This window comes from Bufo gargarizans, chromosome 6 (genome assembly GCF_014858855.1).
Source record: "Bufo gargarizans isolate SCDJY-AF-19 chromosome 6, ASM1485885v1, whole genome shotgun sequence".
NCBI lineage: Eukaryota > Metazoa > Chordata > Amphibia > Anura > Bufonidae > Bufo > Bufo gargarizans.
In genome coordinates this window covers 48,818,729-48,842,492 of record NC_058085.1, presented here as the reverse complement: position 1 = coordinate 48,842,492, position 23,764 = coordinate 48,818,729, and the positions used below count along the sequence as shown (strand labels likewise).

Sequence of the window (23,764 nt, the reverse complement as noted above, 5' to 3'; positions counted from 1 at the left end):
GGTGACCATAGACAATTTATCTCCATGCCGAGCCGCTAAATGTGAATGAATGGGCCTGGTCCTCCTGCTATCTGTTTCTCGGATGCTCCATCAACTTTAAGGTGATGTTCGAGATGTAGGATTCAGCTGAAGAAACCCAGCACACAAATCGCATCAATACAGGACGGTAAAGAGGCTTCACCACCTCTCGCTCCTCCTTTTGTATCTCCGCAAATCCTCTAACTTTCTGGAGCAATGAGAAGAAATAAGAGGCGTCAGACGGCTTCAAAGTAATCAAGGTTCACGTAAAAAGCCTCAGCTCTCCCACAACAGACGAGAAAGTCAACCTTTTTTTTTTTTTTTCTCCTCTAGCCCACCATTGCACCCTGCAATGCACCATTGCACCCAATTCAGTTTCGATATTTAGTTGTTGCTGGTTACAGTCCTGCATTGAAACCTTGCAATGGTGGACGTACAAAGTTTCAATGGTAAGAACAAAGGGCATGATTGGGTCATATGATCTGTTGACGCCAGGACACATCTCACTGCCCTAAGGCATGATAGGACTGCAGAGACATGACAAACCAGGAAGTAGGATTCAAGCACGGGGGATAGGAGAAAACTGCAAAAGAGTCAAATAAAATAAATAAAAACAAGAAGGAATCGGTGCTAGAGTAATTGATGGAAATACAGTTTAGAGTGAAACATAGTTTATGGCACAACCCCTTTAACACCCCCTGCCCCTTGCACATATGCAGGAGCTTCCATGGTATTTGCAAACTGCACCCAGTCCTGCTGGCGGACCATTACCAGTATGCATAAACATACTGGAAACTGTGGCAATATCTACACAGTATTCCAGTAGCCCAACGCTGCTGCTCAAGATCCACAGCTCTCCACTAGTATGCGATAGACTTGTTGGCAGCAACTCTGCCATCAGCGCGGTTATCGTAGTGATGGGTGTGTCCTCTGTGTACTGGTGCACAACCCTTTCTGGTCCTAGGGCCACACTATCAGATTGAATCAATCCCAAAGGTGCAAAAAAAATTAAATGGTATTACCCTCAGAGACATTTATGGCATATCGAAAGAGTGTGCCGTAAGTGTCTGATCTGTGCCTGTTCCAATTCCAGGACTCCGGCATGTCAGGAGATTGGGGGTGCAGAAAGGAAGCGGCCACGTCTGCATGCCACGCTCTCCATTGTATTGTACGTGAGTTGATGAATGTCTCAATCTAATATATAAAGCTGAGTGTATGTATATGTGTGTGTATGTATGTCCTATAAAGGAATCCGCACCGTCACATTTACAATCACGATATTTGGTACATCAGCTGTCCGGGAAGGTTTTAGACTGGGTCTCCGGCTCTCTAGCATGTACCGTTCCTGAGATATTCCCAAGAAATGCATTAGCTAATAGAAGCCTGGTCACATGACTCTTATCAGCCAATAGAAGCTCGCAGGCCTTAGTCTCCACATACACACAGTTTTACACCAGGTTTCCATAACGACCCAGCCATTTTTCTTCACTGCTGTAGGTCAGCTTTAAAGGGGCAGGGCTCTGTGGATGACACTGGTAAGGCAGTGGAGTGCTGTGGAGGTCACAGTTGAGGGGGCAGGCAAGGTGGCCATTCAGGCCACCCTCAAAAGACGGACGGCTGTTAGGCCATTCTCCCCTCCCACTCCGCAGCCGACGGGTATTGAAAAAATGGTCACTATTTTAAGGGAACGGAACTCTGTGGAGGTCACTGTTAAGGGGGCGGGTTATTGTGGAAATCACTGTTAGCGAGACGGCGTACTGTGGAGGTCACTAATATAGGGGCGGCCCCTTTGGAGATCACTGTTAACCCCTTAATGACCAGGCCATTTTGCACCTTTGTGATCAGACTGATTTTTGCAAAAATTTAATTTCTCTGCTTTTAAAGCAGATAGTGATAACTCACAAAATAGTTATTACTTTACATTTCCTATATGTCTACTTTATGTTGGCATCATTTTGAAAATGTCATTAAAAATGTTTAGGACATTAGTGGGCTTAGAATTTTAGAAGCAATTCTAAAAAAAATTTAAGAAAATTTCCAAAACCCACTCTTTTAAGGACCAGTTCAGTTATGAAGTCACTTTGTGGGCCTTATATAGTAAAAACCACCCAAAAATGACCCCATTTTAGAAACTACACCCCTCAAGTTATTCAAAACTGATTTTGCAAACCTTGTTAACCCTTTAGGTGTTCCACAAGAATTAAAGGAAAATGGAGATAACATTTCAAAAATTTTTGGCAGATTTTCCATTTCAATCAATTTTTTCCTGCAACACAACAAGGGTTAACAGCCAAACTAAACTCAATATCTATTACCCTGATTCTGCAGTGTACAGAAACACTGCTATATGGGCATACGGCAGAGCTTAGAACAGATGGAGCGCGAAATCGCTTCTGGAGCGAAGATTTCACTGGAATAATTTTCAGGTGCCATGTCGCAATTGAGAACACCCTGAAATACCCCTACAGTGGAAATCCCCAAGAAGTGACCCCATTTCGGAAACTACACCCCCAAGGTATTTTTTAAGGCATGTAGCGAGCACTTTGACCCAACAAGCAATTCATAGAATTTAGAAGTATTTGGCTGTGAAAATGAAAAATTTAATTTTTACAAGAAAATGTCGCTTTAGGCCCACATTATTCATTTTCACAATGGGTAACACAGTAAATTACCAACACAATTTGTTACCCATTTTCTCCTGAATATGGCAACACTTCACATGTGGTCATGAACTGCTGTATGTGCGCACTGTAACGTTATCCTACACAATATATATTGATGTAAAAGCTTTATATGGTAGGACATAGTCACTAAATATAGCAGCTAAAAGAAACAAGGGTCTCAAATTATATCAAAGAAATCTGTTGTATATTATATGTCATCACATTGCTCTGAGCTAGCAGAACATACAACGTTCTAGTCCCCATTTATAAAACAACACCCGTCAAGGTATTCATCTAGGGCTGTAATGGGAATTTTTAGCTTTGTTATGGGTTTTATTAGAATGCCAATTGAAATGTGGAGAAAAAGGGAATTAGAATTTTTACCAGCATACAGTTTCAAGGGAGAGTTTGATAGAATGATCAGTGGGGGTTTAGTTAAAGTCAACAGAGGTGTGGTAGATTCTAAAACAATCTTTTATGCAAAGACTCGGCTTTGAGGGGCACGTGTCACAATGATGAATTGTGTCTTTCCTGATTAAATTTCTGGAGCATACCCGACACCTTTTTTGTGGCCTTCTCCGTGTCTCTTACCCATGGGAAATTCTGTCCTCGTATTATTCTGCTCCCTTCCTGTTCCCCAAATAAAAAGGCCTTTATTACTTTTTCTTGAAAGTGCAGGAATTTTCTTCTGTTTCCTGCACTTCTGTATATTACAAAAGCATTTGCGTCAGGTGCAATGCCAATTTTTTATACCATGCCCAAGTTTTGCGGAGGGCAGTGTATGGTTGCAGTACCTGGTCTGACAGATCCACCCCTCCCACAAACTTAATATAGTCCTGGATGCACACATGTTTCGGGACCAATTCTGTGGATCCACGATCTGAGACAGGGGTGGATCTGTCAGCGTGTATGGTGGTAAGTACAAAGACGTCACGCTTGTCTTTGTACTTTACAAGCATCATGTTATCACTGCAAACTGCCCTGCGTCCCCTCACTTTTTTTCTTTGGTCTATAAAATTTTTAGATGTTTTGGGTTTCGTCTGATAGTTCCCCATGCAACTGTGTCTCTGGAAAACAGAAATTTCAGTAGTGGAACAAGTTGTCAAGGTACAAGTTGTACCCTTCACCTAGCAGGGGGTGAATCAAGTCCCATACTATTTTGCCTGCTATTCCTAGGAGAGAGGGGCCCTCTGGGGGTTCGATTTTTTTATATTTTTCCATCGTAAACTCAGAATTTATGTGTATAGCCACTTTGGCTTTCACATAATTTTGTAGATTTTGATGCCATATTGGCCCTTTTGTTGGGCAGGTATTGGCAAAAATGCAGTCAGCCCTTGAAATGCACAAGGGTTTCATCAGTGGAAATATGCTTTTGCAGGCTGTATACCTGGCCAAACTTGGATTATAATAATCTATAATGGGCCGAATTTTGTATAAATGATCATATCCAGGATCATAAGGGGGTGGATAATCTGCATTATTGTTATAATGTAGAAATTTCAGGAGAACGTCGAATCGGGCCCTGCACATAGTAGTGCGGTATATTGGCATGTGATGTAAAAGGTCATTGCTCCAATATGACCGTAGTGATGTTTTTTTTAACTATCCCCATATTAAGTATTAGACCCCAAAACATTTTTTGTCCTGAATGCGCACGCCGCCGCGCATGCGCGATGGTGACTTCTTCCTGGCCAGAATAGTACAGAGCCGCGAACGCACACGCGGCTCTGTACTATACTGGCCAGGAATAAGTCACCATGGCGCATGCGCGGCTGCATGCACATTCAGTCCCGGCCGGGAGAAGACTTCAATCAAGATGAAGCCTGTCCTCAGCCAGAATCCAGGAAGTGAATGGCGCGCTGGCAGCAGGTAAGTATGAAAATGCGAAGTGGGATAACCCCTTTAAGCGCGAGTTGTTCGGTCCCCGACACAGTGGGGTAAGTGGAGCTTCAGGCGCATGATCTCGGCCGGGGAGCATTTAAATGAATGTGCATGTACAGCGGAATGCGGTCTGGCTCAGTATTCCCTGCCGTACATGCACGGCATAATGCGTTAAGGGTTTAAAGGGGAGGGCGCTGTGGAGGTCACTGTTAAAGGGGCGAGGTACTGTAGATGTCACTGTTATAGCGGATATTGTCGTTATCTTTAAACGGCACACACAAACATTAAATGAAATAGATGAAATATACCCCTGCGAAGCCGGGTCCTTCTGCTAGTGTTCCTATAAATCTAAAATAAAGGTAGCCGGACACATGAATTCATGGCCTCCTTTCCGCCTCATCTCCTCCGGACTAGAGTAACACATGGTGGTCAGTAGAACCAGATGGCCGCACATTGCACCATTAACACAGTCTCATCTCTGTTCCCATCCTACCCCTTTCTTTCTGACATGAAAAAATACAAGCTTGTCTGTGACCAAATGGTTGGTATTTCAAGAGGCAAGTCCTTTCTGCTGCAGCTCTCCTTATCACAGCTCGGGGGTGTCCTTTCTGCTGCAGCTGTGTCACAGCTTGAGGTGTGTCCGTTCTGCTGCAGCTCTCCCTTTCACATCTCAGGAGGTGTGTCCTTTCTGCGCAAGCTCTCTCCATACCACAGCTCAGGGGGTGTGTCCTTTCTGCGCCAGCTCTCTCCCTACCACAGCTCAGGGGGGGGTGTCCTTTCTACCATTGCTCATTCCCTGTAAACTGACATCGCCAACAGGTAACAGTTGAAGATTTAAACTGAGTTAATGCAGCCCCCTTAGTGAGGTGGTCGGAGAAATAAGGACAAACAGCAGGAGGCGCTATTCATATCCAAGCAGAATAAGGGACTAGATCCAGCGAGTAAAAATCATTTTCATTTTCTTTATTCCATATCAAATGTTAGAAAACGCAGTCAGTGACCAGCAGTCTGACATGTTTTGGTAAAAGACTTTTCTCATAGACTGACCAACTCACTATACAGATACATTTTATTAAATGAGGCCTCTTGCACACGGCCGTTCTGTGCATTGGGGACTGCAATTTGCAGTCCCCACCGCACGGGCCTCATCCGTGCGGCAGCTGCAACGGATCAGAACCATTAAACTTGAATGGGTCCGTGATGAGTCCGCACCATAAAAATATAGAATAAGTTCTATTTTTTTGCGGTGTGGAGGCACGGACAGAAACAGCACGGAAGCACGCCGTAGTGCTTCCGTGGGGTTCCGTGCCTCCGTTCCGCACCGCAGCTCCGAATTACGGACCTATTCAAGTGAATGGGTCTGCATCCGTGATGCGGGGAGTACACGGCCGGGGCCTGCATATTGCCGACCCTCTGTTTGCGGGCCGCAATACGGGCCACGGCCGTGTGCATGAGGCCTAAGGATCCATTCACACGTCCGTATGAACGGGTCACATTAATACGAAATGGGTGCGGACCCATTCATTTCAACGGGTCGCAAAAGATGTGGACAGCACACTGTCTGCTGTCCGCATCCGTAGTTCCGTTCTGCGGCCCCACAAAAAAAGATAAGAGCATGTCCTATTCTTGTCCGCATTTGGGATAAAAAATAAGCATTTCTATCACGGGGCCGGCTATGCGCGGTCCGCAAGATTACGGTGTCCTTGTTTTGCGGATCCACAATCTCCGGAAAAAGTATTCAGATCCAGGTATTGGTTTGAAAAAATGTAGATTATTTTTTGTGCCACAACCCCTTTAAGGCTCTGTTAACAGAAACTCTGGCACTGGGAATACATTTTCCATAATGGAAGATACATACATAATGGAGGCTGCCATACATCGTTATGCAAGATGGAAAACATTTGGAGATAATATATTTATATTGTCTAATGTGACATCTCTGCCGTGTCCGTTCCTCTTTAAACCAAACATGCTCCGCGTCCTCATCCCTCTTATCATGCCTTCTCTCTCAGTCAGCTCTTAAATGAGAAATTGTTCCTGCGCGGCGCTGATAAGCGCGTTGGTCCCGGTGACATCCGGTAATTATAGCAGCAGATCGCACTTTCCTTGGCTTGTTTTGTTCGCAAAGACTCTTGCAGACCATTTGTCCTTCACTACAGTGGAAAACAGCCTGTAACCAAGACGCCTGGAGGTGGCTGCAGACGTAGCCCAGACCTTCGTAGCCTCCTGCCTGACATCAAACATGGTCACCCCGCCGCTATGTCCAGTGTGGTGCCCCAGAACCTTGGGCAAGGTGGTTAACGGGGGTCCATTTCAAGCAGGAGCAGCATGTGGATCACTAGTGTTAAAGGAACACTGCAGGCAAAACTAGTATGCTAATGCTGAACCTGGGGGTGGGGCGTGACACAGGGATTCTCTTTGGTTTTCTTTAAATTCTTGTGTCATGCTCCACCCCCTCAGGTCATGCAAACTTAAAGGGCATCTGTCAGCAGATTTGTCCCTATGATACTGGCTGACCTGTTACATGTGCACTTGGCAGCTGAAGGCATCTGTGTTGGTCCCATGTTCATATGTGAGAAAAATGATGTCATAATATATGCAAATAAGCCTCTAAGAGCAACGGGGGCGTTACCATTACACCTAGAGGCTCTGCTCTCTCTACAACGCTCCCTCTTGACTGACCTTGTGTTATGGTGTTTTCTCTGTCTCGCCCTGTCAATAAAAGTGCAAAGGGCGCAGCAGTTGCAGAGAGAGCAGAGCCTCTAGGTGTAATAGTAACGCCCCCGGTGCTCCTAGAAGCTCATTTGCATATATTAAAACCTAATTTTTCTCAGCAATGAGGACACATATGAACATGGAGGCCAACACAGATGCCTTCAGCTGCCAAGAGCACATGGAACAGGTCAGCCGGTTTGATAGGTACAAAACTGCTGACAGATGCCCTTTAAGAAAACTGCAACTTCAACCCTTTAATTTTCTATATATATATATATAAAAATAAAAGGTTGCCCCCATCTGGGACATTTATGGGATGTCCACAGGATATGCCATAAAAGTCCATAAGGGTACGGCGACCCTGGTCGTGGCCAGGATTGAAGAGTAGCGGTGATCCTATAGAATGGAATGGGATCGCAAAGTCGGTCACAAGAAAGCCAGCAGCGTTGGATTTACTGCAGCTGAGGCTGTGACCATTGTTGCTGTGCAGCCATACCCTTAGGTGCAGGTCCCACGTTTGGGACCCGCTTCTCTCTCAAGAACAAGGCCCTGTCACACCCACGCAGGAATGCAGAGGTGGTCGCACATGCGCAGCACTCTCCATTCATTTCACTGCCATTTCCGAAAATAGCTGAATGTGCCTTCCTGTGGACATGCCATTAATGTCCCAGATCGAGAGCGATGTCAGGGATCCCGTCATTTGGTAAAAAAAAAGCTGCCCCTTGTGGACGCCGGTGCACACTGAGATACGAGCAGAGAATCGGACCTCTCTGTGCAGCCAGTGAACATGAATGGGGTGTATATGACCTGAAAACTGAAGCTCCATCTTTGACACTGGCAATACAGTCAGTAAAATCTAACATCTCTGTAATGAATCTTTATTGCATTTTCTACCATTTTTCACTTGGCCTCAGCCATCAGCAGTAGCAACCCTGCTTGTTGATGGTTTCCAGGTGGCAGTAGATAATTTTGCAATATATGAACTTTATATTACATCTTATTAGGGATAAATGTAATCGTCCTCTGTTCCCCGCAGTGTGTAGTTCCCCTTTCCCTGCCTCCTCACTCAGCAAATAATCCTTCTAGTGTAAAATTGCAGGGGAGATGCTCATTTTCGTAGATAGCGAAGCGCTCGACTCCGAAGCCCCCATAGAGAATGAACTGGAGCGGCAGTGAGCATGCACGACCTGCCGCTCCTTGAGAACAGGAGGGGTCCCAGCAGTCGGGCCCCCAGCAATCAGCTAGTTATTCCCTATCCTGTGGGCAGGGGATCAGGTAAAAACTTAGCACAACCCCATTAACTCCTAATTTCTCCAAACCTCAGCAACGTAATGGAGGAAGACTGGTATGTTTTTAGTCAGCAGGGTCATCCCTCCCAGGCATTGTGGCTGGTTTAATAGGGTAGATCCTGCTGAGAGATGCCCTTGAAAGCTTTGTACCTATTAGTGATGAGAGAACTGGATCGTTGTGCTTTGGACAAACCCGTTTCGTTCATCTACAGAAGTAATTTCTATTCTGATCCGATCCCTATCTCCGTACTCGGATTAAAATGTATTGCCTCCCATGACGCTCTTTCAATATGGCCACCGTTAACGCGAGACTTCAACAGTCTTGTGTATGTGTGCGTTACGGTGAGTAGCGGCGCATGCATTAAAGGGGTTATCCAACCCCTATAATGTCTTTCCCCCACGACGCTCCGGATCCCTGCATCTCCCCGTCTCACAGATCAAAACATCCGGCGTCAGGGCGGAGCATCCAATAGCAGGCGCGATGGGGACAAGCCTCACTAGCGTCACCCACCATGACAGGGAGGCTCAACCCCCTTCCCCTGTGATGGATGTTTTGATCTGCGAGACGGGGAGATGCAGCGGTGGCCATGCAGGGATCCAGAGCGACTTGGGTGCAGGGGAGCGGAGCAAGTATAAGCCATACGAGGGGCCTGGGCATGAGGGGGGGGTCATTACAGGGGTTGGATTACCCCTTTAATGTATTACATTATGAATCCAAACCTGGATTCGTGGTGCACGCCACAACCATTAACAAATCCGATTGGTTTTGTGTCGCCTACTGTAGGGGGAGTATGTGGTTAGGCAGCAGCCAACCCCATTATAAGACAGTGCATTGTGATTGCACTTATAAACACGAGATTCTGCAAATATGACAGATTATGGGGAATGCCTAAAAAGTCAGCAAAGTGACGAGCGATAATATCCCTTTAAATGAGGAGGCAGTACTATGGTAAAAGCCGTACATGGCTCTAGTGGGCCGAGCAGAGCATCAGGTCAGCACATTGTCAGGGTGAGCGGTCGGTCTGTGAGGTGGAGATGATCACGATCCTGTGGAGTTTGTGTTTCATCAGTTCTGGTGTCTGAGCAGATGCCCCCCCACAGTCACAGTCAAGATTTCAATCTATACCGACTCATCGGGGATGCGGCATCTGTAGAAATTATCTTAATTGAGTTTGATGGGTGTGCTAATTATATCAGTGCACTATGCCGAACACTCGGCACTGCATTATTTGTGAAGGCGCTATGTAATCTGTTCAAAAACTTCTTCACTTTGCTTTCCATTGAGAATGGAGATTTCAGGGGTTGGCAAAACCATATGAAAAGCCAGGAATGTACATGCGTTACCCCCGCCCCCACTGATACACCTAAACGGCACTATTCACTCTGACATGCTTATCCTGCACTGATCCTGAGTTACATCCTGTATTATACTCCAGAGCTGCACTCACTATTCTGCTGGTGGAGTCACTGTGTACATACATTACATTACTTATCCTGTACTGATCCTGAGTTACATCCTGTATTATACTCCAGAGCTGCACTCACTATTCTGCTGGTGCAGTGACTGTGTACATACACTACATTACTTATCCTGTACTAATACTGAGTTACATCCTGTATTATACTCCAGAGCTGCACTCACTATTCTGCTGGTGCAGTGACTGTGTACATACATTACATTACTTATCCTGTACTAATACTGAGTTACATCCTGTATTATACTCCAGAGCTGCACTCACTATTCTGCTGGTGCAGTCACAGTGTACATACATTACATTACTTATCCTGTACTGATTCTGAGTTACATCCTGTATTATACTCCAGAGCTGCACTCACTATTCTGCTGGTGGAGTCACTGTGTACATACATTACTTATCCTGTACTGATCCTGAATTACATCCTGTATTATACTCCAGAGCAGCACTCACTATTCTGCTGGTATATGATACAGTCAACATGTCTGTGCCAGGCACACCACTGATAGTTTAGCTACCACCTATAATGTGAGTTGGGGGTCAGTTTTGCCTATTTTGGACCACTGCCTCATGTGAAACAATACTCTTCAGAGCTGGATCTATGTGGAGCTTGACCCTAGGAGGAATGCTAGAAGCGTGTAGATACCGGGTGTTACCCCGAATCAGCATGACATATAAAGATATCAAAGGTGAATTCTTTCCTAATGGGTTCCTGGGGTATTGTCCAAGTCCTGGCTGATGGGTGATAGAACACTTTAGTGAGTGTGTGTATACTGTATATGTATGTGTGTGTGTGTGTGTGTGTGTATATATATATTTAGTCCAGAAAAATGGGCAGCACGCCAAAAAAGTAAAATGAAAGTAAAACTTTTATTCGCCCATGTGGAACAAGCGACGTTTCGGCTCTACAATAGACTCTTTCTCAAGCAAATAATCAGGATGAAGTGCTCAGTACATATAGCATACTCAATCAAGTGAAAATTACAACAAGGCCATGATCAATAAAGCCAATTAATGGTGCAAAGTGACAAACAATGATGTAAAACAGTAATATAAAAATAGAAATGCAAAGATTATTACAATATACAATCCAGTAAAAAAAATTCCATATGTAAAGACCATCCATATTGCATTTATAAATCAAATGTAAAATAATTGCTAATCAAAGTGCATGCGATGCAACTGTGTGCTAATAAAGTGACATGTGCAACAACTTACATACAATGAAATGACGTGTACAAATCATATGGTGTATCTCAGAGTGGAAGGAGATAGAGAGAGAGGGCACAAGGAAGTAGCGAAGTCCACTGACCAGATAAATGGTGGCATCAGCCTGTCCAGCGCCTGCTTCAGCGTCTCAACAAAAGAAATGCGCATGCCCGGATGACGTGCCCAGCGAGTGTTATCTCATCACATTGCGCCCAGCCGTCCCAACCTATGCTGAAGCAGGCGCTGGAGAGGCTGATGGCGCCGTTCATCTGGTCAGTGGACTTCGCTACTTCCTTGTGCCCTCCTTCCACTCTGAGATACACCATTATGTGTATGTATATATATATATATATATATATATATATATATAGGTATACAGTATATATGTGTGTGTATATATAGGTATATAGTATGTGTTTGTGTGTATATATAGGTATACAGTATGTGTGTGTGTGTATATATAGGTATACAGTATATATGTGTGTGTGTATATAGGTATACAGTATGTGTTTGTGTGTATATATAGGTATACAGTATGTGTGTGTGTGTATATATAGGTATACAGTATATATGTGTGTGTGTATATAGGTATACAGTATGTGTTTGTGTGTATATATAGGTATACAGTATATGTGTATATATAGGTATACAGTATATATGTGTGTATATATAGGTATACAGTGTATGTGTATATATAGGTATACAGTATATGTATGTGTATATATACTGTGGGGGCTCACTCTGGTAGACAGGATTAGCGGACGCAGTACGGAGGCAACAACAAGTTCTTTGGATCAAACAGTTCAGTGTTTTATTCACACTTTAGGCAAGTGACAAAACAAGCGGTCATAATCAAACAAAAAGTCACCTTGCGGTGTTGGTGGTAATTCACACCATTCGGCAATTCTGCCTCAAAGAGTCCTTGCTCATAGCAGCCCCAACCTGTTTTCATGCCAAACAGGTAGCAAGCCTTCATCCAAACACAAGGCTCCCAGATCCCAACACAGAGACATGGCTTCTGAGCCCAGCTGCCCATTTAAGGACAGCCAGGTGCTACCAAAACCCAGATCGGCACTTAAAATCCGGTCCGGTATTTGACCTCACCTGGCTGTAAATCAGCCCAGCACATGCTGGGAGGAAAATACCTGTTTTCCCAGACAAAACCTCTCACTGTGTCACAATAGGTATACAGTATATGTGGGTATGTGTATATATATATATATATATATATATATATATATAGTTTCCCCCGTGCAGAGTAATCGCGCCGTCTGATAGTTGTGTGAAGTCAACAACAGATTTGTTTTCTCCGGCTCCTGCAGACAATACATTGAGCGGCTTCATACGAGCAGTTCTATCAATTACGTCTCATGTTTCTGCCTCTCCTCCCACACAATCCCTTGTTTACTCGGCTTCTGTTTTAGCACCAGATGTGCGAGATGAGTAAATAGAAAAACCAGTGGCTGCAGCAGTGTGCCCGGCTTCTGATGTATGCCCCTACTGTACACCTGAACCCAGCAGTGTGCCCGGCTTCTGATGTATGCCCCTACTGTACACCTGAACCCAGCAGTGTGCCCGGCTTCTGATGTATGCCCCTACTGTACACCTGAACCCAGCAGTGTGCCCGGCTCCTGATGTATGCCCCTACTGTACACCTGAACCCAGCAGTGTGCCCGGCTCCTGATGTATGCCCCTACTGTACACCTGAACCCAGCAGTGTGCCCGGCTCCTGATGTATGCCCCTACTGTACACCTGAACCCAGCAGTGTGCCCGGCTCCTGATGTATGCCCCTACTGTACACCTGAACCCAGCAGTGTGCCCGGTTCCTGATGTATGCCCCTACTGTCCACCTGAACCCAGCAGTGTGCCCGGCTCCTGATGTATGCCCCTACTGTACACCTGAACCCAGCAGTGTGCCCGGCTCCTGATGTATGCCCCTACTGTACACCTGAACCCAGCAGTGTGCCCGGCTCCTGATGTATGCCCCTACTGTCCACCTGAACCCAGCAGTGTGCCCGGCTCCTGATGTATGCCCCTACTGTACACCTGAACCCAGCAGTGTGCCCGGCTCCTGATGTATGCCCCTACTGTACACCTGAACCCAGCAGTGTGCCCGGCTTCTGATGTATGCCCCTACTGTCCACCTGAACCCAGCAGTGTGCCCGGCTCCTGATGTATGCCCCTACTGTACACCTGAACCCAGCAGTGTGCCCGGCTCCTGATGTATGCCCCTACTGTCCACCTGAACCCAGCAGTGTGCCCGGCTCCTGATGTATGCCCCTACTGTCCACCTGAACCCAGCAGTGTGCCCGGCTCCTGATGTATGCCCCTACTGTACACCTGAACCCAGCAGTGTGCCCGGTTCCTGATGTATGCCCCTACTGTACATCTGAACCCAGCAGTGTGCCCGGCTCCTGATGTATGTACATACTATACACCTGAACCCAGCAGTGTGCCCGGCTCCTGATGTATGCCCCTACTGTACACCTGAACCCAGCAGTGTGCCCGGCTCCTGATGTATGCCCCTACTGTCCACCTGAACCCAGCAGTGTGCCCGGCTCCTGATGTATGCCCCTACTGTCCACCTGAACCCAGCAGTGTGCCCGGCTCCTGATGTATGCCCCTACTGTACACCTGAACCCAGCAGTGTGCCCGGCTCCTGATGTATGCCCCTACTGTACACCTGAACCCAGCAGTGTGCCCGGCTCCTGATGTATGCCCCTACTGTCCACCTGAACCCAGCAGTGTGCCCGGCTCCTGATGTATGCCCCTACTGTACACCTGAACCCAGCAGTGTGCCCGGCTCCTGATGTATGCCCCTACTGTACACCTGAACCCAGCAGTGTGCCCGGCTTCTGATGTATGCCCCTACTGTCCACCTGAACCCAGCAGTGTGCCCGGCTCCTGATGTATGCCCCTACTGTACACCTGAACCCAGCAGTGTGCCCGGCTCCTGATGTATGCCCCTACTGTCCACCTGAACCCAGCAGTGTGCCCGGCTCCTGATGTATGCCCCTACTGTCCACCTGAACCCAGCAGTGTGCCCGGCTCCTGATGTATGCCCCTACTGTACACCTGAACCCAGCAGTGTGCCCGGTTCCTGATGTATGCCCCTACTGTACATCTGAACCCAGCAGTGTGCCCGGCTCCTGATGTATGTACATACTATACACCTGAACCCAGCAGTGTGCCCGGCTCCTGATGTATGCCCCTACTGTACACCTGAACCCAGCAGTGTGCCCGGCTCATGATGTATGCCCCTACTGTACACCTGAACCCAGCAGTGTGCCCGGCTCCTGATGTATGCCCCTACTGTACACCTGAACCCAGCAGTGTGCCCGGCTCCTGATGTATGTACATACTATACACCTGGACCACGCACTGTGCCCAGCTCCTGTGCTTTCCCCTACTGTAGACTGGTTGCTGCACCTGTTCTTACTGGTAATACCATTGGTAGAACCATTTTTGTGCACTGGTCCTGCAGGTCTCCAGTCTTGTGCCGTGGAGCGCTATCCGCTTTATCTTTTTATACTGCCGAAGCATTTTATGTCAACCTGACACTGTGACTAAACCAAGGACTATTACCAAGTGACAAGCAAGTGGCTGAGTCTGAGATGTTTGTAATGCTAATTACTCCACCGGCGTCCATTTCATACTAATTAAATTCCTTTAATGTGTGCATGATAATTGCATGGGAAAGGTCAGTGTAACCTTTGCATCGTGGGTTGGCTTGTGACTCATATTCCCATGAAAGTCTGTGTGGTAGACAGCGCCTTATGTCACCTTCCTGATGTTGTGACGCTTCTGGGTATCTACCCCCATATGTCTCACGTCTGACTTCTCCTGGTTTATGATTGCGTCCAGCTGAAAATAATTTCCGAGGGTTGCCATGAACATAGTAGAAGCACTGGACCCAACTTGTATGGGCGTACAGCGTTCTTCTCCAAGCCTAACACAGAGGAGCGGAATGACCCCTGGTCCATCTAGTCTGCCTTTACATTATTTGGATCTTTTGTATAGATATATGTTCATCCCAGGCAGGTTTACAGTCACTTACTGATGATTTTCCAACCATATCTACTGGAAGTTTCTTTCAAGCATCTCTTCTTTCACCTATCGATGTGCCATACATGTCCCAGATGGGCCAACCTGTTTGCCTGTCTAGGTATGTTTCATGCTTCGGGCACGTCACCTTTTTTGTAGGCATCTGTGGACTTATTCTGTAGGTGAGGTCTCCAGAATTGACCCCATAGGTGGTCTCTCTAGAGCACAGTCTCCTACTTTCTACTGGTGATACCTCTAGCTGTGCAGCCCAGCATCCTACTTGCTTTCTGGCCAAAGAAATCAAAACCCCTAATTTAGGGATGTCCAACCTGCGCCCCTCCAGCTGTTGCAAAACAGGAACTAGCAGCACGCCCTGATAACTGTAGGCTTGTCCAAACATGATGGAAGTTGTAGTTTTGCAACAGCTGGAGGGCTCCAGGTTGGACATCCCTGCCATAAATCATTCTCTTCCGAAGAAGGATCTGGGAGCATGATTCTGGACTGGAATGTATGAGTTTACTTGAGTTTTTTTCCTTTTCCGACTGCCCCCCGTTCCTCCTCTGTCAGCAGTCAGAGCTGCACTGAAATACATTGTCAGGACTGCTGTTCTGTGCTAACATAATGGAGAGGACTCCTGTTAAACGCTGGCAGTGGGGGAATGGGGATCAGTAGGAAAATAAAATACAGTGATCCTGACTCCTTATCTGCACTGATTTCCTTTAAAGGGGTTATCCAAAAAACCTATAAAACGCTCCCCCATATGCCGGGCCCCCCCACACTGAATATACTTACCTGGCTCCCCGCATCGCTTCTGGTACCCGCACCGCCGTTGCTGCTGCTCTCTGTGCGCGGGTGAAAACATCCGGTGTCGGGGGTGAGCAGTCAATGGCACATGGGACGAGCCTCTGTTGTATCACGTGTGACGCTAGGGAGGCTAGTCCCTGTCCCTGCCTTCCATTGGCTGCTCCCCCCCGACACCAGATGTTTTCATCCACGCACGGGTGGAACCAGGAGTGGCGACCAAGTATATTCAGCGGAGGGTGGGTGGGGGGTCCTGCATATGGGGGGAGATTTTATATGATTGGATAAGCCCTTTAAGGGTTCTGCTTTCTGGTAGCATCAAAATGTGAGGATTTTGTTGCGTGAAAAAAGTAACACATGATGTCAAATACATAGATACTAGACTGTAACAAAAGATATATGTAAAATGGAACCAAAACCCTTCCCATATTCAGATACCACCAGCCTCCACCTCAGACCCCTCTCCAGCGCTTGCTCTGTAACTTACTACGCTAAGATATTAAAAGCCGTTCTCTTCTGTTAAATCATATTCTTTTTTTTTCTTTTCTTTTCTTTTATTTTAGAGGGCCTGGCAGTTGGAGTAGGATTCGGTGCCATTGGAAAAACCGCATCAGCAACCTTCGAGAGTGCAAGGTAACACTGTCCTTATACATGTGATGACGTATATCACCTGCTCCAAGCACGAAGAAGAGAGACAAATGATTACAGATATAATGCCAGTTAATCCCCTAAAAAATGAATGGAAAGCAGGGCGCTTCTATCTGGAGGTGCTGGGAGACAGTTATTAGGGAGGACATAGGGTGTCTACCATGCACGCTCACTCCCTACCGGTCCCGGCAGGGAGCCCATCTCTTTAATAATAAGCGTACATACAACGTCTTTCATTCACTCCTTTTAATACTTTACCCAAGGAAAGTTTTTGGCTTTAAAGAGAATTTCTCATCAAACTGGCGTTCAATCGTGTAAAGCACGGCTTACAGTAGTGGACTGAAGACATTAGCTCCACTAATGGGAATTAGCATATGTTTCTAGATTTCTATCCCTCTCGTGCTCTTGTGTGAAATCTCCCCCACTCACCTCCCGAATTCTCTTTGGTGTCACTCAGCAGCTCTGATATAATAATGGGGACAATACTGCTGCCAGTGCTCGCCAGCAGCTGGTTATTGCAGATCGGTAGGTCGCTAATCAAACTGCAGGGACATGATGGGGAGGCAGCCCAGGGTATAAGTGCACCAGGGGTTTACTAGCAGTGCAGTCAGCTGTATTGGACAACTTTCATATGTGACTGAGGTTTAGCACAATTCCCCACTGACCCCCAAGTAACTCTGTTGGGGACAATAGAGGGGACACAGAACTTTGGAGTGACACTTGGTTCTTGCCAGACAATATGGACTAATGAATAAACCCCACTGCAGCCCCCATTCACCTCTGCAATGGCACTAGAGGTGACACAGTGATCAATATGGGGACATGGTGATGTGCAGGTGGAGGTGTTCACACTCAGATGAGAGGATTTCTTGTAGATGACGCTCTGCAGGTTTCACATGTTTTATGATCACTGATCTCACGTCTCCCATTATTCCGGTCACTCGGACTTTCTGATGCCCCCACCCTCGGCGTGCTATCCATTACCGCGGGGTGCAGGCTGCCTGCGTACACGACGTTCTGTGTCTGAGTTCCCTCTGAGAACAGGTGGGATGTATGGGACAGCTGGACTCGGATTCAGTTACAGAATCATCTGGCACCACAGTCATACGTGCAGGTTAACCCCTGTGATGCTGGAATGATATCTGCCTCCACCTGGCAGTCGTGGAGATCCACTGGTCAGCCAGATCAAGGGGCTAACATATTGTAGGAGCAGAGATATTAGGAGAGAAGGAGTGCACAGGTCAGCCCCTGGCACCTATCGCCTCTTACCGTGGATTTATAGGGGAGTATACAGTGTGCGATACTGAACTTAGTTTACATTTACAAGACTTTCCCCCTAGCGGTATCCATATGTGGCTCAGATCCATAAAGATGCTCATCTGTCATCTCCCTGTGTACTGTACGATTTGTGTATATCTGCTGCCACCAGGTGTTCAATTCTGGTTACTGCAGGCTGACCATTTTTACTTGTAGAAATCAGTGAGCTGTGGAAATGAAGCTATGGCAGCAGTGTGCAGAAATACGTATATTACTGTCTGCTCCGTGTCACTGATGCATTCCCATGATAGAGTCCCAGGAATTGTCTGACAACAGCTTTCATGGTATTAAGTGTTTGCATTGCATTGTGCGTGTAGTGTCCAGGAGTCCTGTGCTCTAGCTGATAACACATTAGTCCTGGACAATGGTAGGGGTTGTAATCCTAAATGTGTTATCATTAGTGTTCAGCGAATCGAAGTCCACTGATCCGAATTTCAGGGAAAATTCCATTTGCCGTGAAGCCGAATTTCCTTGTGCTTGGTGGAAATTCATACTTACCTCCTCCGTTTGAGTGCGAAGAGCGGCGCCGCCATCTTGATTGACGATCTCGCACAAAATACCGTGTATGACATCACCACGCCGACCGACGCAATGAAGTCATTATGGGCTGCGCGAGAATTCACACTAGATCTTCAATCAAGGTGGTGGCGCCCGGCTCTTCAGATGCCGCGTTCAGCTATGAAGGCGACCTCTAAGGGGTTCAATGAGGGTGGGCAGCATAATCGCCACTTGTCATTGCACCCACTACTTACAAAGAAGTGTGCTTTGTGACAAATTACTTAAAAAAAATTTGGGGGGCAAAGCAGCCGAATGGAATTTTTCAATGCTTTGCTTATCTCAAGTGATCACTTTTAGGCTACCTGCACACATCACGGAAAAATCTAGATGGAAACTGCATAAAAAAGCAAATAAAGGCTCATGCACGGCCGTATGTATTTTGCGGTCCTCAAAAAACGGATCCGCAAAAAATACGGATGACATTCCGTATTTGTGCATTCCGTATTTTGTGGAAAGAAACAGCTGTCCCCTAATAGAACAGTCCTATCCTTGTCCGTAATGCCGCCAATAATAGGACATGTTCTATTTTTTTGCGGAACGGAAATACGGACATACGGAAACGGAATGCACACAGAGTAACTTTTTTTTTTTTTTGCTGACCCATTGAAGTGAATGGTTCCGCATACGGTCCGCAAAAAAAAAAAAAGAATAGACACGGAAAGAAAATACGTTCATGTGCATGAGCCCTAAATCTGCAGTTTTGTTGTATTTTTTTTTGTTTGTTTTGTTTTTATGCAGATTATGTGCAGTTTTTCAGTGCTGATTTTGTGTGGAAAAAAACGCAGCGTAAGGGCTCGTGTGCTGCCCATTGCCATATTGCGGGCCGCATTTGCGGATCCGCAATACACAGGCACCGTTCCGTGTGCATTCCGCATCACGGATGCGGACCCATTCACTTACAATGGGTCCGCAAACTCGGAGGTGCGGAATGGAAGCACAGAACGGAACACTACGGAGTGCTTTCAGGGGTTTCGGTCCGTGCCTCCGCACCACAAAAAGATAGAACATGCTCTATCTTTTTGCAGAACGGAAGGATCGCGGACCCATTGAAGTGAATGGGCCCACGATCCCCATGCGGCTGGGCCACGGTCGGTGCCCGTGTATTGTGGACCACAATTTGCGGTCCACAGCACGGGCACGGGCTTCACACGGTCATGTGAACGAGCCCTTATACTGATTTATAATGCTGTGTGTCTCTGCATGACCTTACTTCTACAGGATCGTACTGACATAAAGCTATGATTCTGTAGCAGTAAAGTCATGCAGAGACACACAGCATTATAAATCAGTATAAGGGCTCATTCACATGGAGGGATCGCAGACCCCGTTCAAGTGAATGGGTGGATGATCCCCATGCGGCTGGACCTCGGTCGTGTGAATGAGCCCTAATACAGTACCACATACTGGACTTGATAAATGCCCCTTTTTGTGTATCAGTAGTAATGAGTCAGAGCAGATAGACTTCTTGTATTTTTTCTTGAAGGCTTTTCTCCAGTCATCTGACTGGCTTTCTCAATTAGAATGACCTGTACAAGAAATCTCCGGGCATTAAATACTAGTGACTTTAGAAATGTCTTCAAGAGAAGATACAATGGGGTTATTTATTAAGACCAGCGTTTTAGATGCCTTAACAAGGCCCTGCGCTGGCGGTGGATCCGTCAAATCTATGTAGAGGCGCAGTATAGATTTAGACCATCTTCTACGCCTAAGGCTAGGTCTACACGACAAAGTTTTTTCGCACCAATGTCGCGCGACAATTTTTATAATGATAGTCTATGGTGTCGCACTGCAACATACGACATGCTGTGACTGGGACCGTCGCAAAAAATCCATTCTAAATAGATTTTTCTGCAACTGTCGCGTCGCAGCATGTTGCATTGCGACACCATAGACTATCATTATAAAATTGTCGTGCGACAAATGTCGTCGTGTAGACCTAGCTTAAAACAGCCGTAGAAAATGATGAATGAGACGGGCCCGCTGGCTGGTCCCTTTGCCCTGCCCACTTTTATAGACCTGGCGGGAGCCTTTGCGCCGCACTATGCGCCAGAAATATGCCTAATGTAGACGTATTTCTGTTAGTAAATAACCCCCAGTTGCTCTGACTTATCCAAATCATGGTGCATTAGTGGTAATGAGAACCTTCACCGACATGTCCCGCTTTGTGCTTTACTTCCTCGATTTTGTCAATTTTTTTTTTTTTTTTTGTTGCTGTCTTTGAATGAAAACCTGTGCAAAGCCAGTCCTTCTGACTTCTGAGGGTTTGCTACTGTTGCATCCAGATACAATGCATCCATCTGGTTTGGATGACGTTTTGTGCACCCCTGCTCTAGAAGCTGCAGCCAGGTACATCACATGCTGATCCCAGCGCTCCGGAGCAGCGCTCGTCCCTGGTCACACAGTTGTACAAGCCTCCGCACGTCTCCTACAGCGAGCGTCCGGTGGGACACTGGGAGCCTCTGTTCTGCTCCATAAGAAAGAAGTCTTTGTGGGGACAAGGCTTTAAATCCAGTCACCAGAGGCTCGTCGTGCCAAACCAGGGGGGCAGGAATCTGACTACCAGCACATTCTTGTACTCTATAGTAATGGGAAAGGGCTATTACTGTAACCCATTCCTGGCCACGGAGGTGTCTGCTCTGATCGCTGTATATATGGATGATGTCAGGTCTGAGAAGCGTCAATAGCTCTACTGTGCAGGCGTTAATGGTTAATCCTCCACCTATCACAGAGGCCGCTCTATACACAGGTCCCATTGTCAGGGTCGATGCTCTTCATGTAGAAAGCAGTGTGCGTGTCGTTGGGTTTCTTGCATGTACACGCCGGCAGTTTTGGGAGCAGGTGTCCTGTAGCCGTCTGCTCTGGATTTATAAAAGCGCACCCTAATCATTCACCCTGGAGGAAACTTGAGTAAGGTCTCATGCACAGGAGCGTATTTTGCATCCATTGCACACAGACCCATTCATTTCTATGGGTCAGCAAAAAAAAAACACAGCGCGTGGATGCTGTCCGCATCCGTATGTCCGAATTTACCAACTCCCTTGCGCCTGAAATGTGGTGTTAAAAAGTCGCAAACTATGTGTGTGCGACTTTTTTTTTTTAAATTGTCGCATCTCCCCTTTTTTACGCCACTCTCACCACTTTTCCTAAAGGGACGTGGCCAGCAGCCGCGACAAACCTCTCTTCATTTGCGCAAATGAGGCCAGAAATCTACGGCAGCCGTCGTAGATTTTGGTTTAGGTCCAGAGGCCGCCGGCGTGTGCCCCGTCACAAATTAGGCAGAAAGCGTCAGTCTTGATAAATCTCTCCCTTTGTTCTTTGTAGAAATTTACCTATCTTGCGCAGAATGTCAATTATTTGTGCAATTTTTTTTATTATTTTTTTGTGCGGATTTCACCCTAAAACCGCATCAAATCCGCATGTAGCTCACACACACGCAATTTCTGTTACACAGCTCACACAAGTGTGTAGGGAGCCTAATGGAGACTTTCCTCCGTTCTGCAGAGCCACTTTTTGGAGATGACCTTAAAGGAGTTGCTTGCCCAACGGGTCACGTTTTCAGGATTTCCTTAGTATAATGATAGAGTCAGACGTTGAGGTACCTTGCGGCCACTTAATGCACTGCAAAACACGTACGGTATACCCTTTACACAAAGGTGATTGACAGTAAATAAGAACCCCATGCAGAAGACGGCTGTTAGGCAATATAGCCATAGCAAAGGGGCTCCCATGAATAGCTGGAAGCAGCTCAGACATGTTCTCCTCTGTCTGGGAATAGTCTTCTGCTGAAGGTAAGACGCCCCAGGATGAGGATGGTGACTAGGAAGATGGTGTCACTTTCAGCCGTGCAGCTTTCTCTCGTGCCCTCTGTATAGGGATAAAATAAGTCCCGCATGGAATATGTGACAGCGTGAGACGGCGGCCGCCTGTCCTGCAGGGGCGAGGTTGGTGGTAGACGGGCAGTGAAGGACCTGAGAATGAATAGAGGTCATTGTGCCCAGCGTCTGTAGTTTCCGTCTTCCCTCTCAGTACATCCCTTTTAAGATCAGACTATGCAGGGGGTTTTCTGCTGGACACAGGGTGGAAGAGCCAAGCACATACCTGCAAACACCTACCTCTTGGTCCTCCTCCCTGGTTCTGTATATGGCCACCGACGTGTGGCTCATACACACATGGAGCAGTAGAGTTGTGATTTATGGTGGCGCAGAAAGTGAAGGTCACCGGGAGACGGTACACTGTCCGCATCTTTTTGCAGTCCCATTGAAGTAAATGCAAAAAAAGCGGACTGAAAACCCGGTGGTGTGCATGAGCCCTAACGCTGATGTTAAATGTAAAAAAAATAAAATCCTCTTATCTTTCAAAATTCTAAAAGTAGACACCTGGCACGTTTCTGGAATTGGTAGATACGACAGCGCCCCCGCCCTGAGGCTGACCTCCTCCTCACCCGCCATACACCTGCTTTCTCTCCGCTCCGTGCTCACTAACAATACCGTCCTGTCCGCGAGGCAGCACAGATGTTATAGTAACCGTTTGCCCCGGGTATCCAACCTCAGGCTTCCTGTGGCAGGAGGTGCCATGGGAGCAGCAGGGTGAGATCCAGTGCATGCGGTGTTAGTTCAGGTGACGGGAGCACGGGCAGGCCTTTCAGAGGGCGAGATTGCGGAGCGGAACCCGCGTGTTATTTCAGATGTGAGAGAAAAGAAGGATATTTAGATTCCTCCGCGGTCTGGATCCTGCCTGGAATAACAGGCTCATTGTGAACGGAGCCAGCAGTGACTCGGGAGCGGAGATCAGCTGCACTTTGGGTTACAGGACTGTATAATTAACCCCTTTGATGGGTGGAGGCTGCGAGCCATTGTGGAAATGAGGCAGCGAGTGCGGCTCCCTGAGGGTAATCTCACCGCCCTGCCAATAACCAGGTGACACTCGCCGCTCCAATCCCAGAACAGCGGTCTAGACAGTAAAGCATCGCTCCTGTCATTACTAGTGTGGACCCACGGAGCCAGAAAACTTCTCCATCCACTCAGCTTCCGTCCGATCTGCGGGGTTTTATTTTTTAAATCCCTGGACAAAGTTTTGCATCTTGGAATTACAAGGCTTCGCACTACAGGTGATGAAGATGTAGTCTCTCATCTTTAAAGGGCATCT

General features: G+C 46.9%; 1 protein-coding gene across 2 annotated transcripts in view; it reads left to right on the top strand.

Annotated features, from left to right (window-relative positions):
• The window catches only part of SLC39A11 (solute carrier family 39 member 11), a 310,670-nt gene that overhangs the window by 278,906 nt on the left and 8,000 nt on the right, over positions 1-23,764 (top strand). For both annotated transcript variants that reach the window (XM_044297525.1, XM_044297524.1), the window contains exon 7: positions 16,660-16,729. In XM_044297525.1, the coding sequence (XP_044153460.1) occupies positions 16,660-16,729 (70 nt within the window). The remainder of the gene's footprint in view (positions 1-16,659; positions 16,730-23,764) is intronic.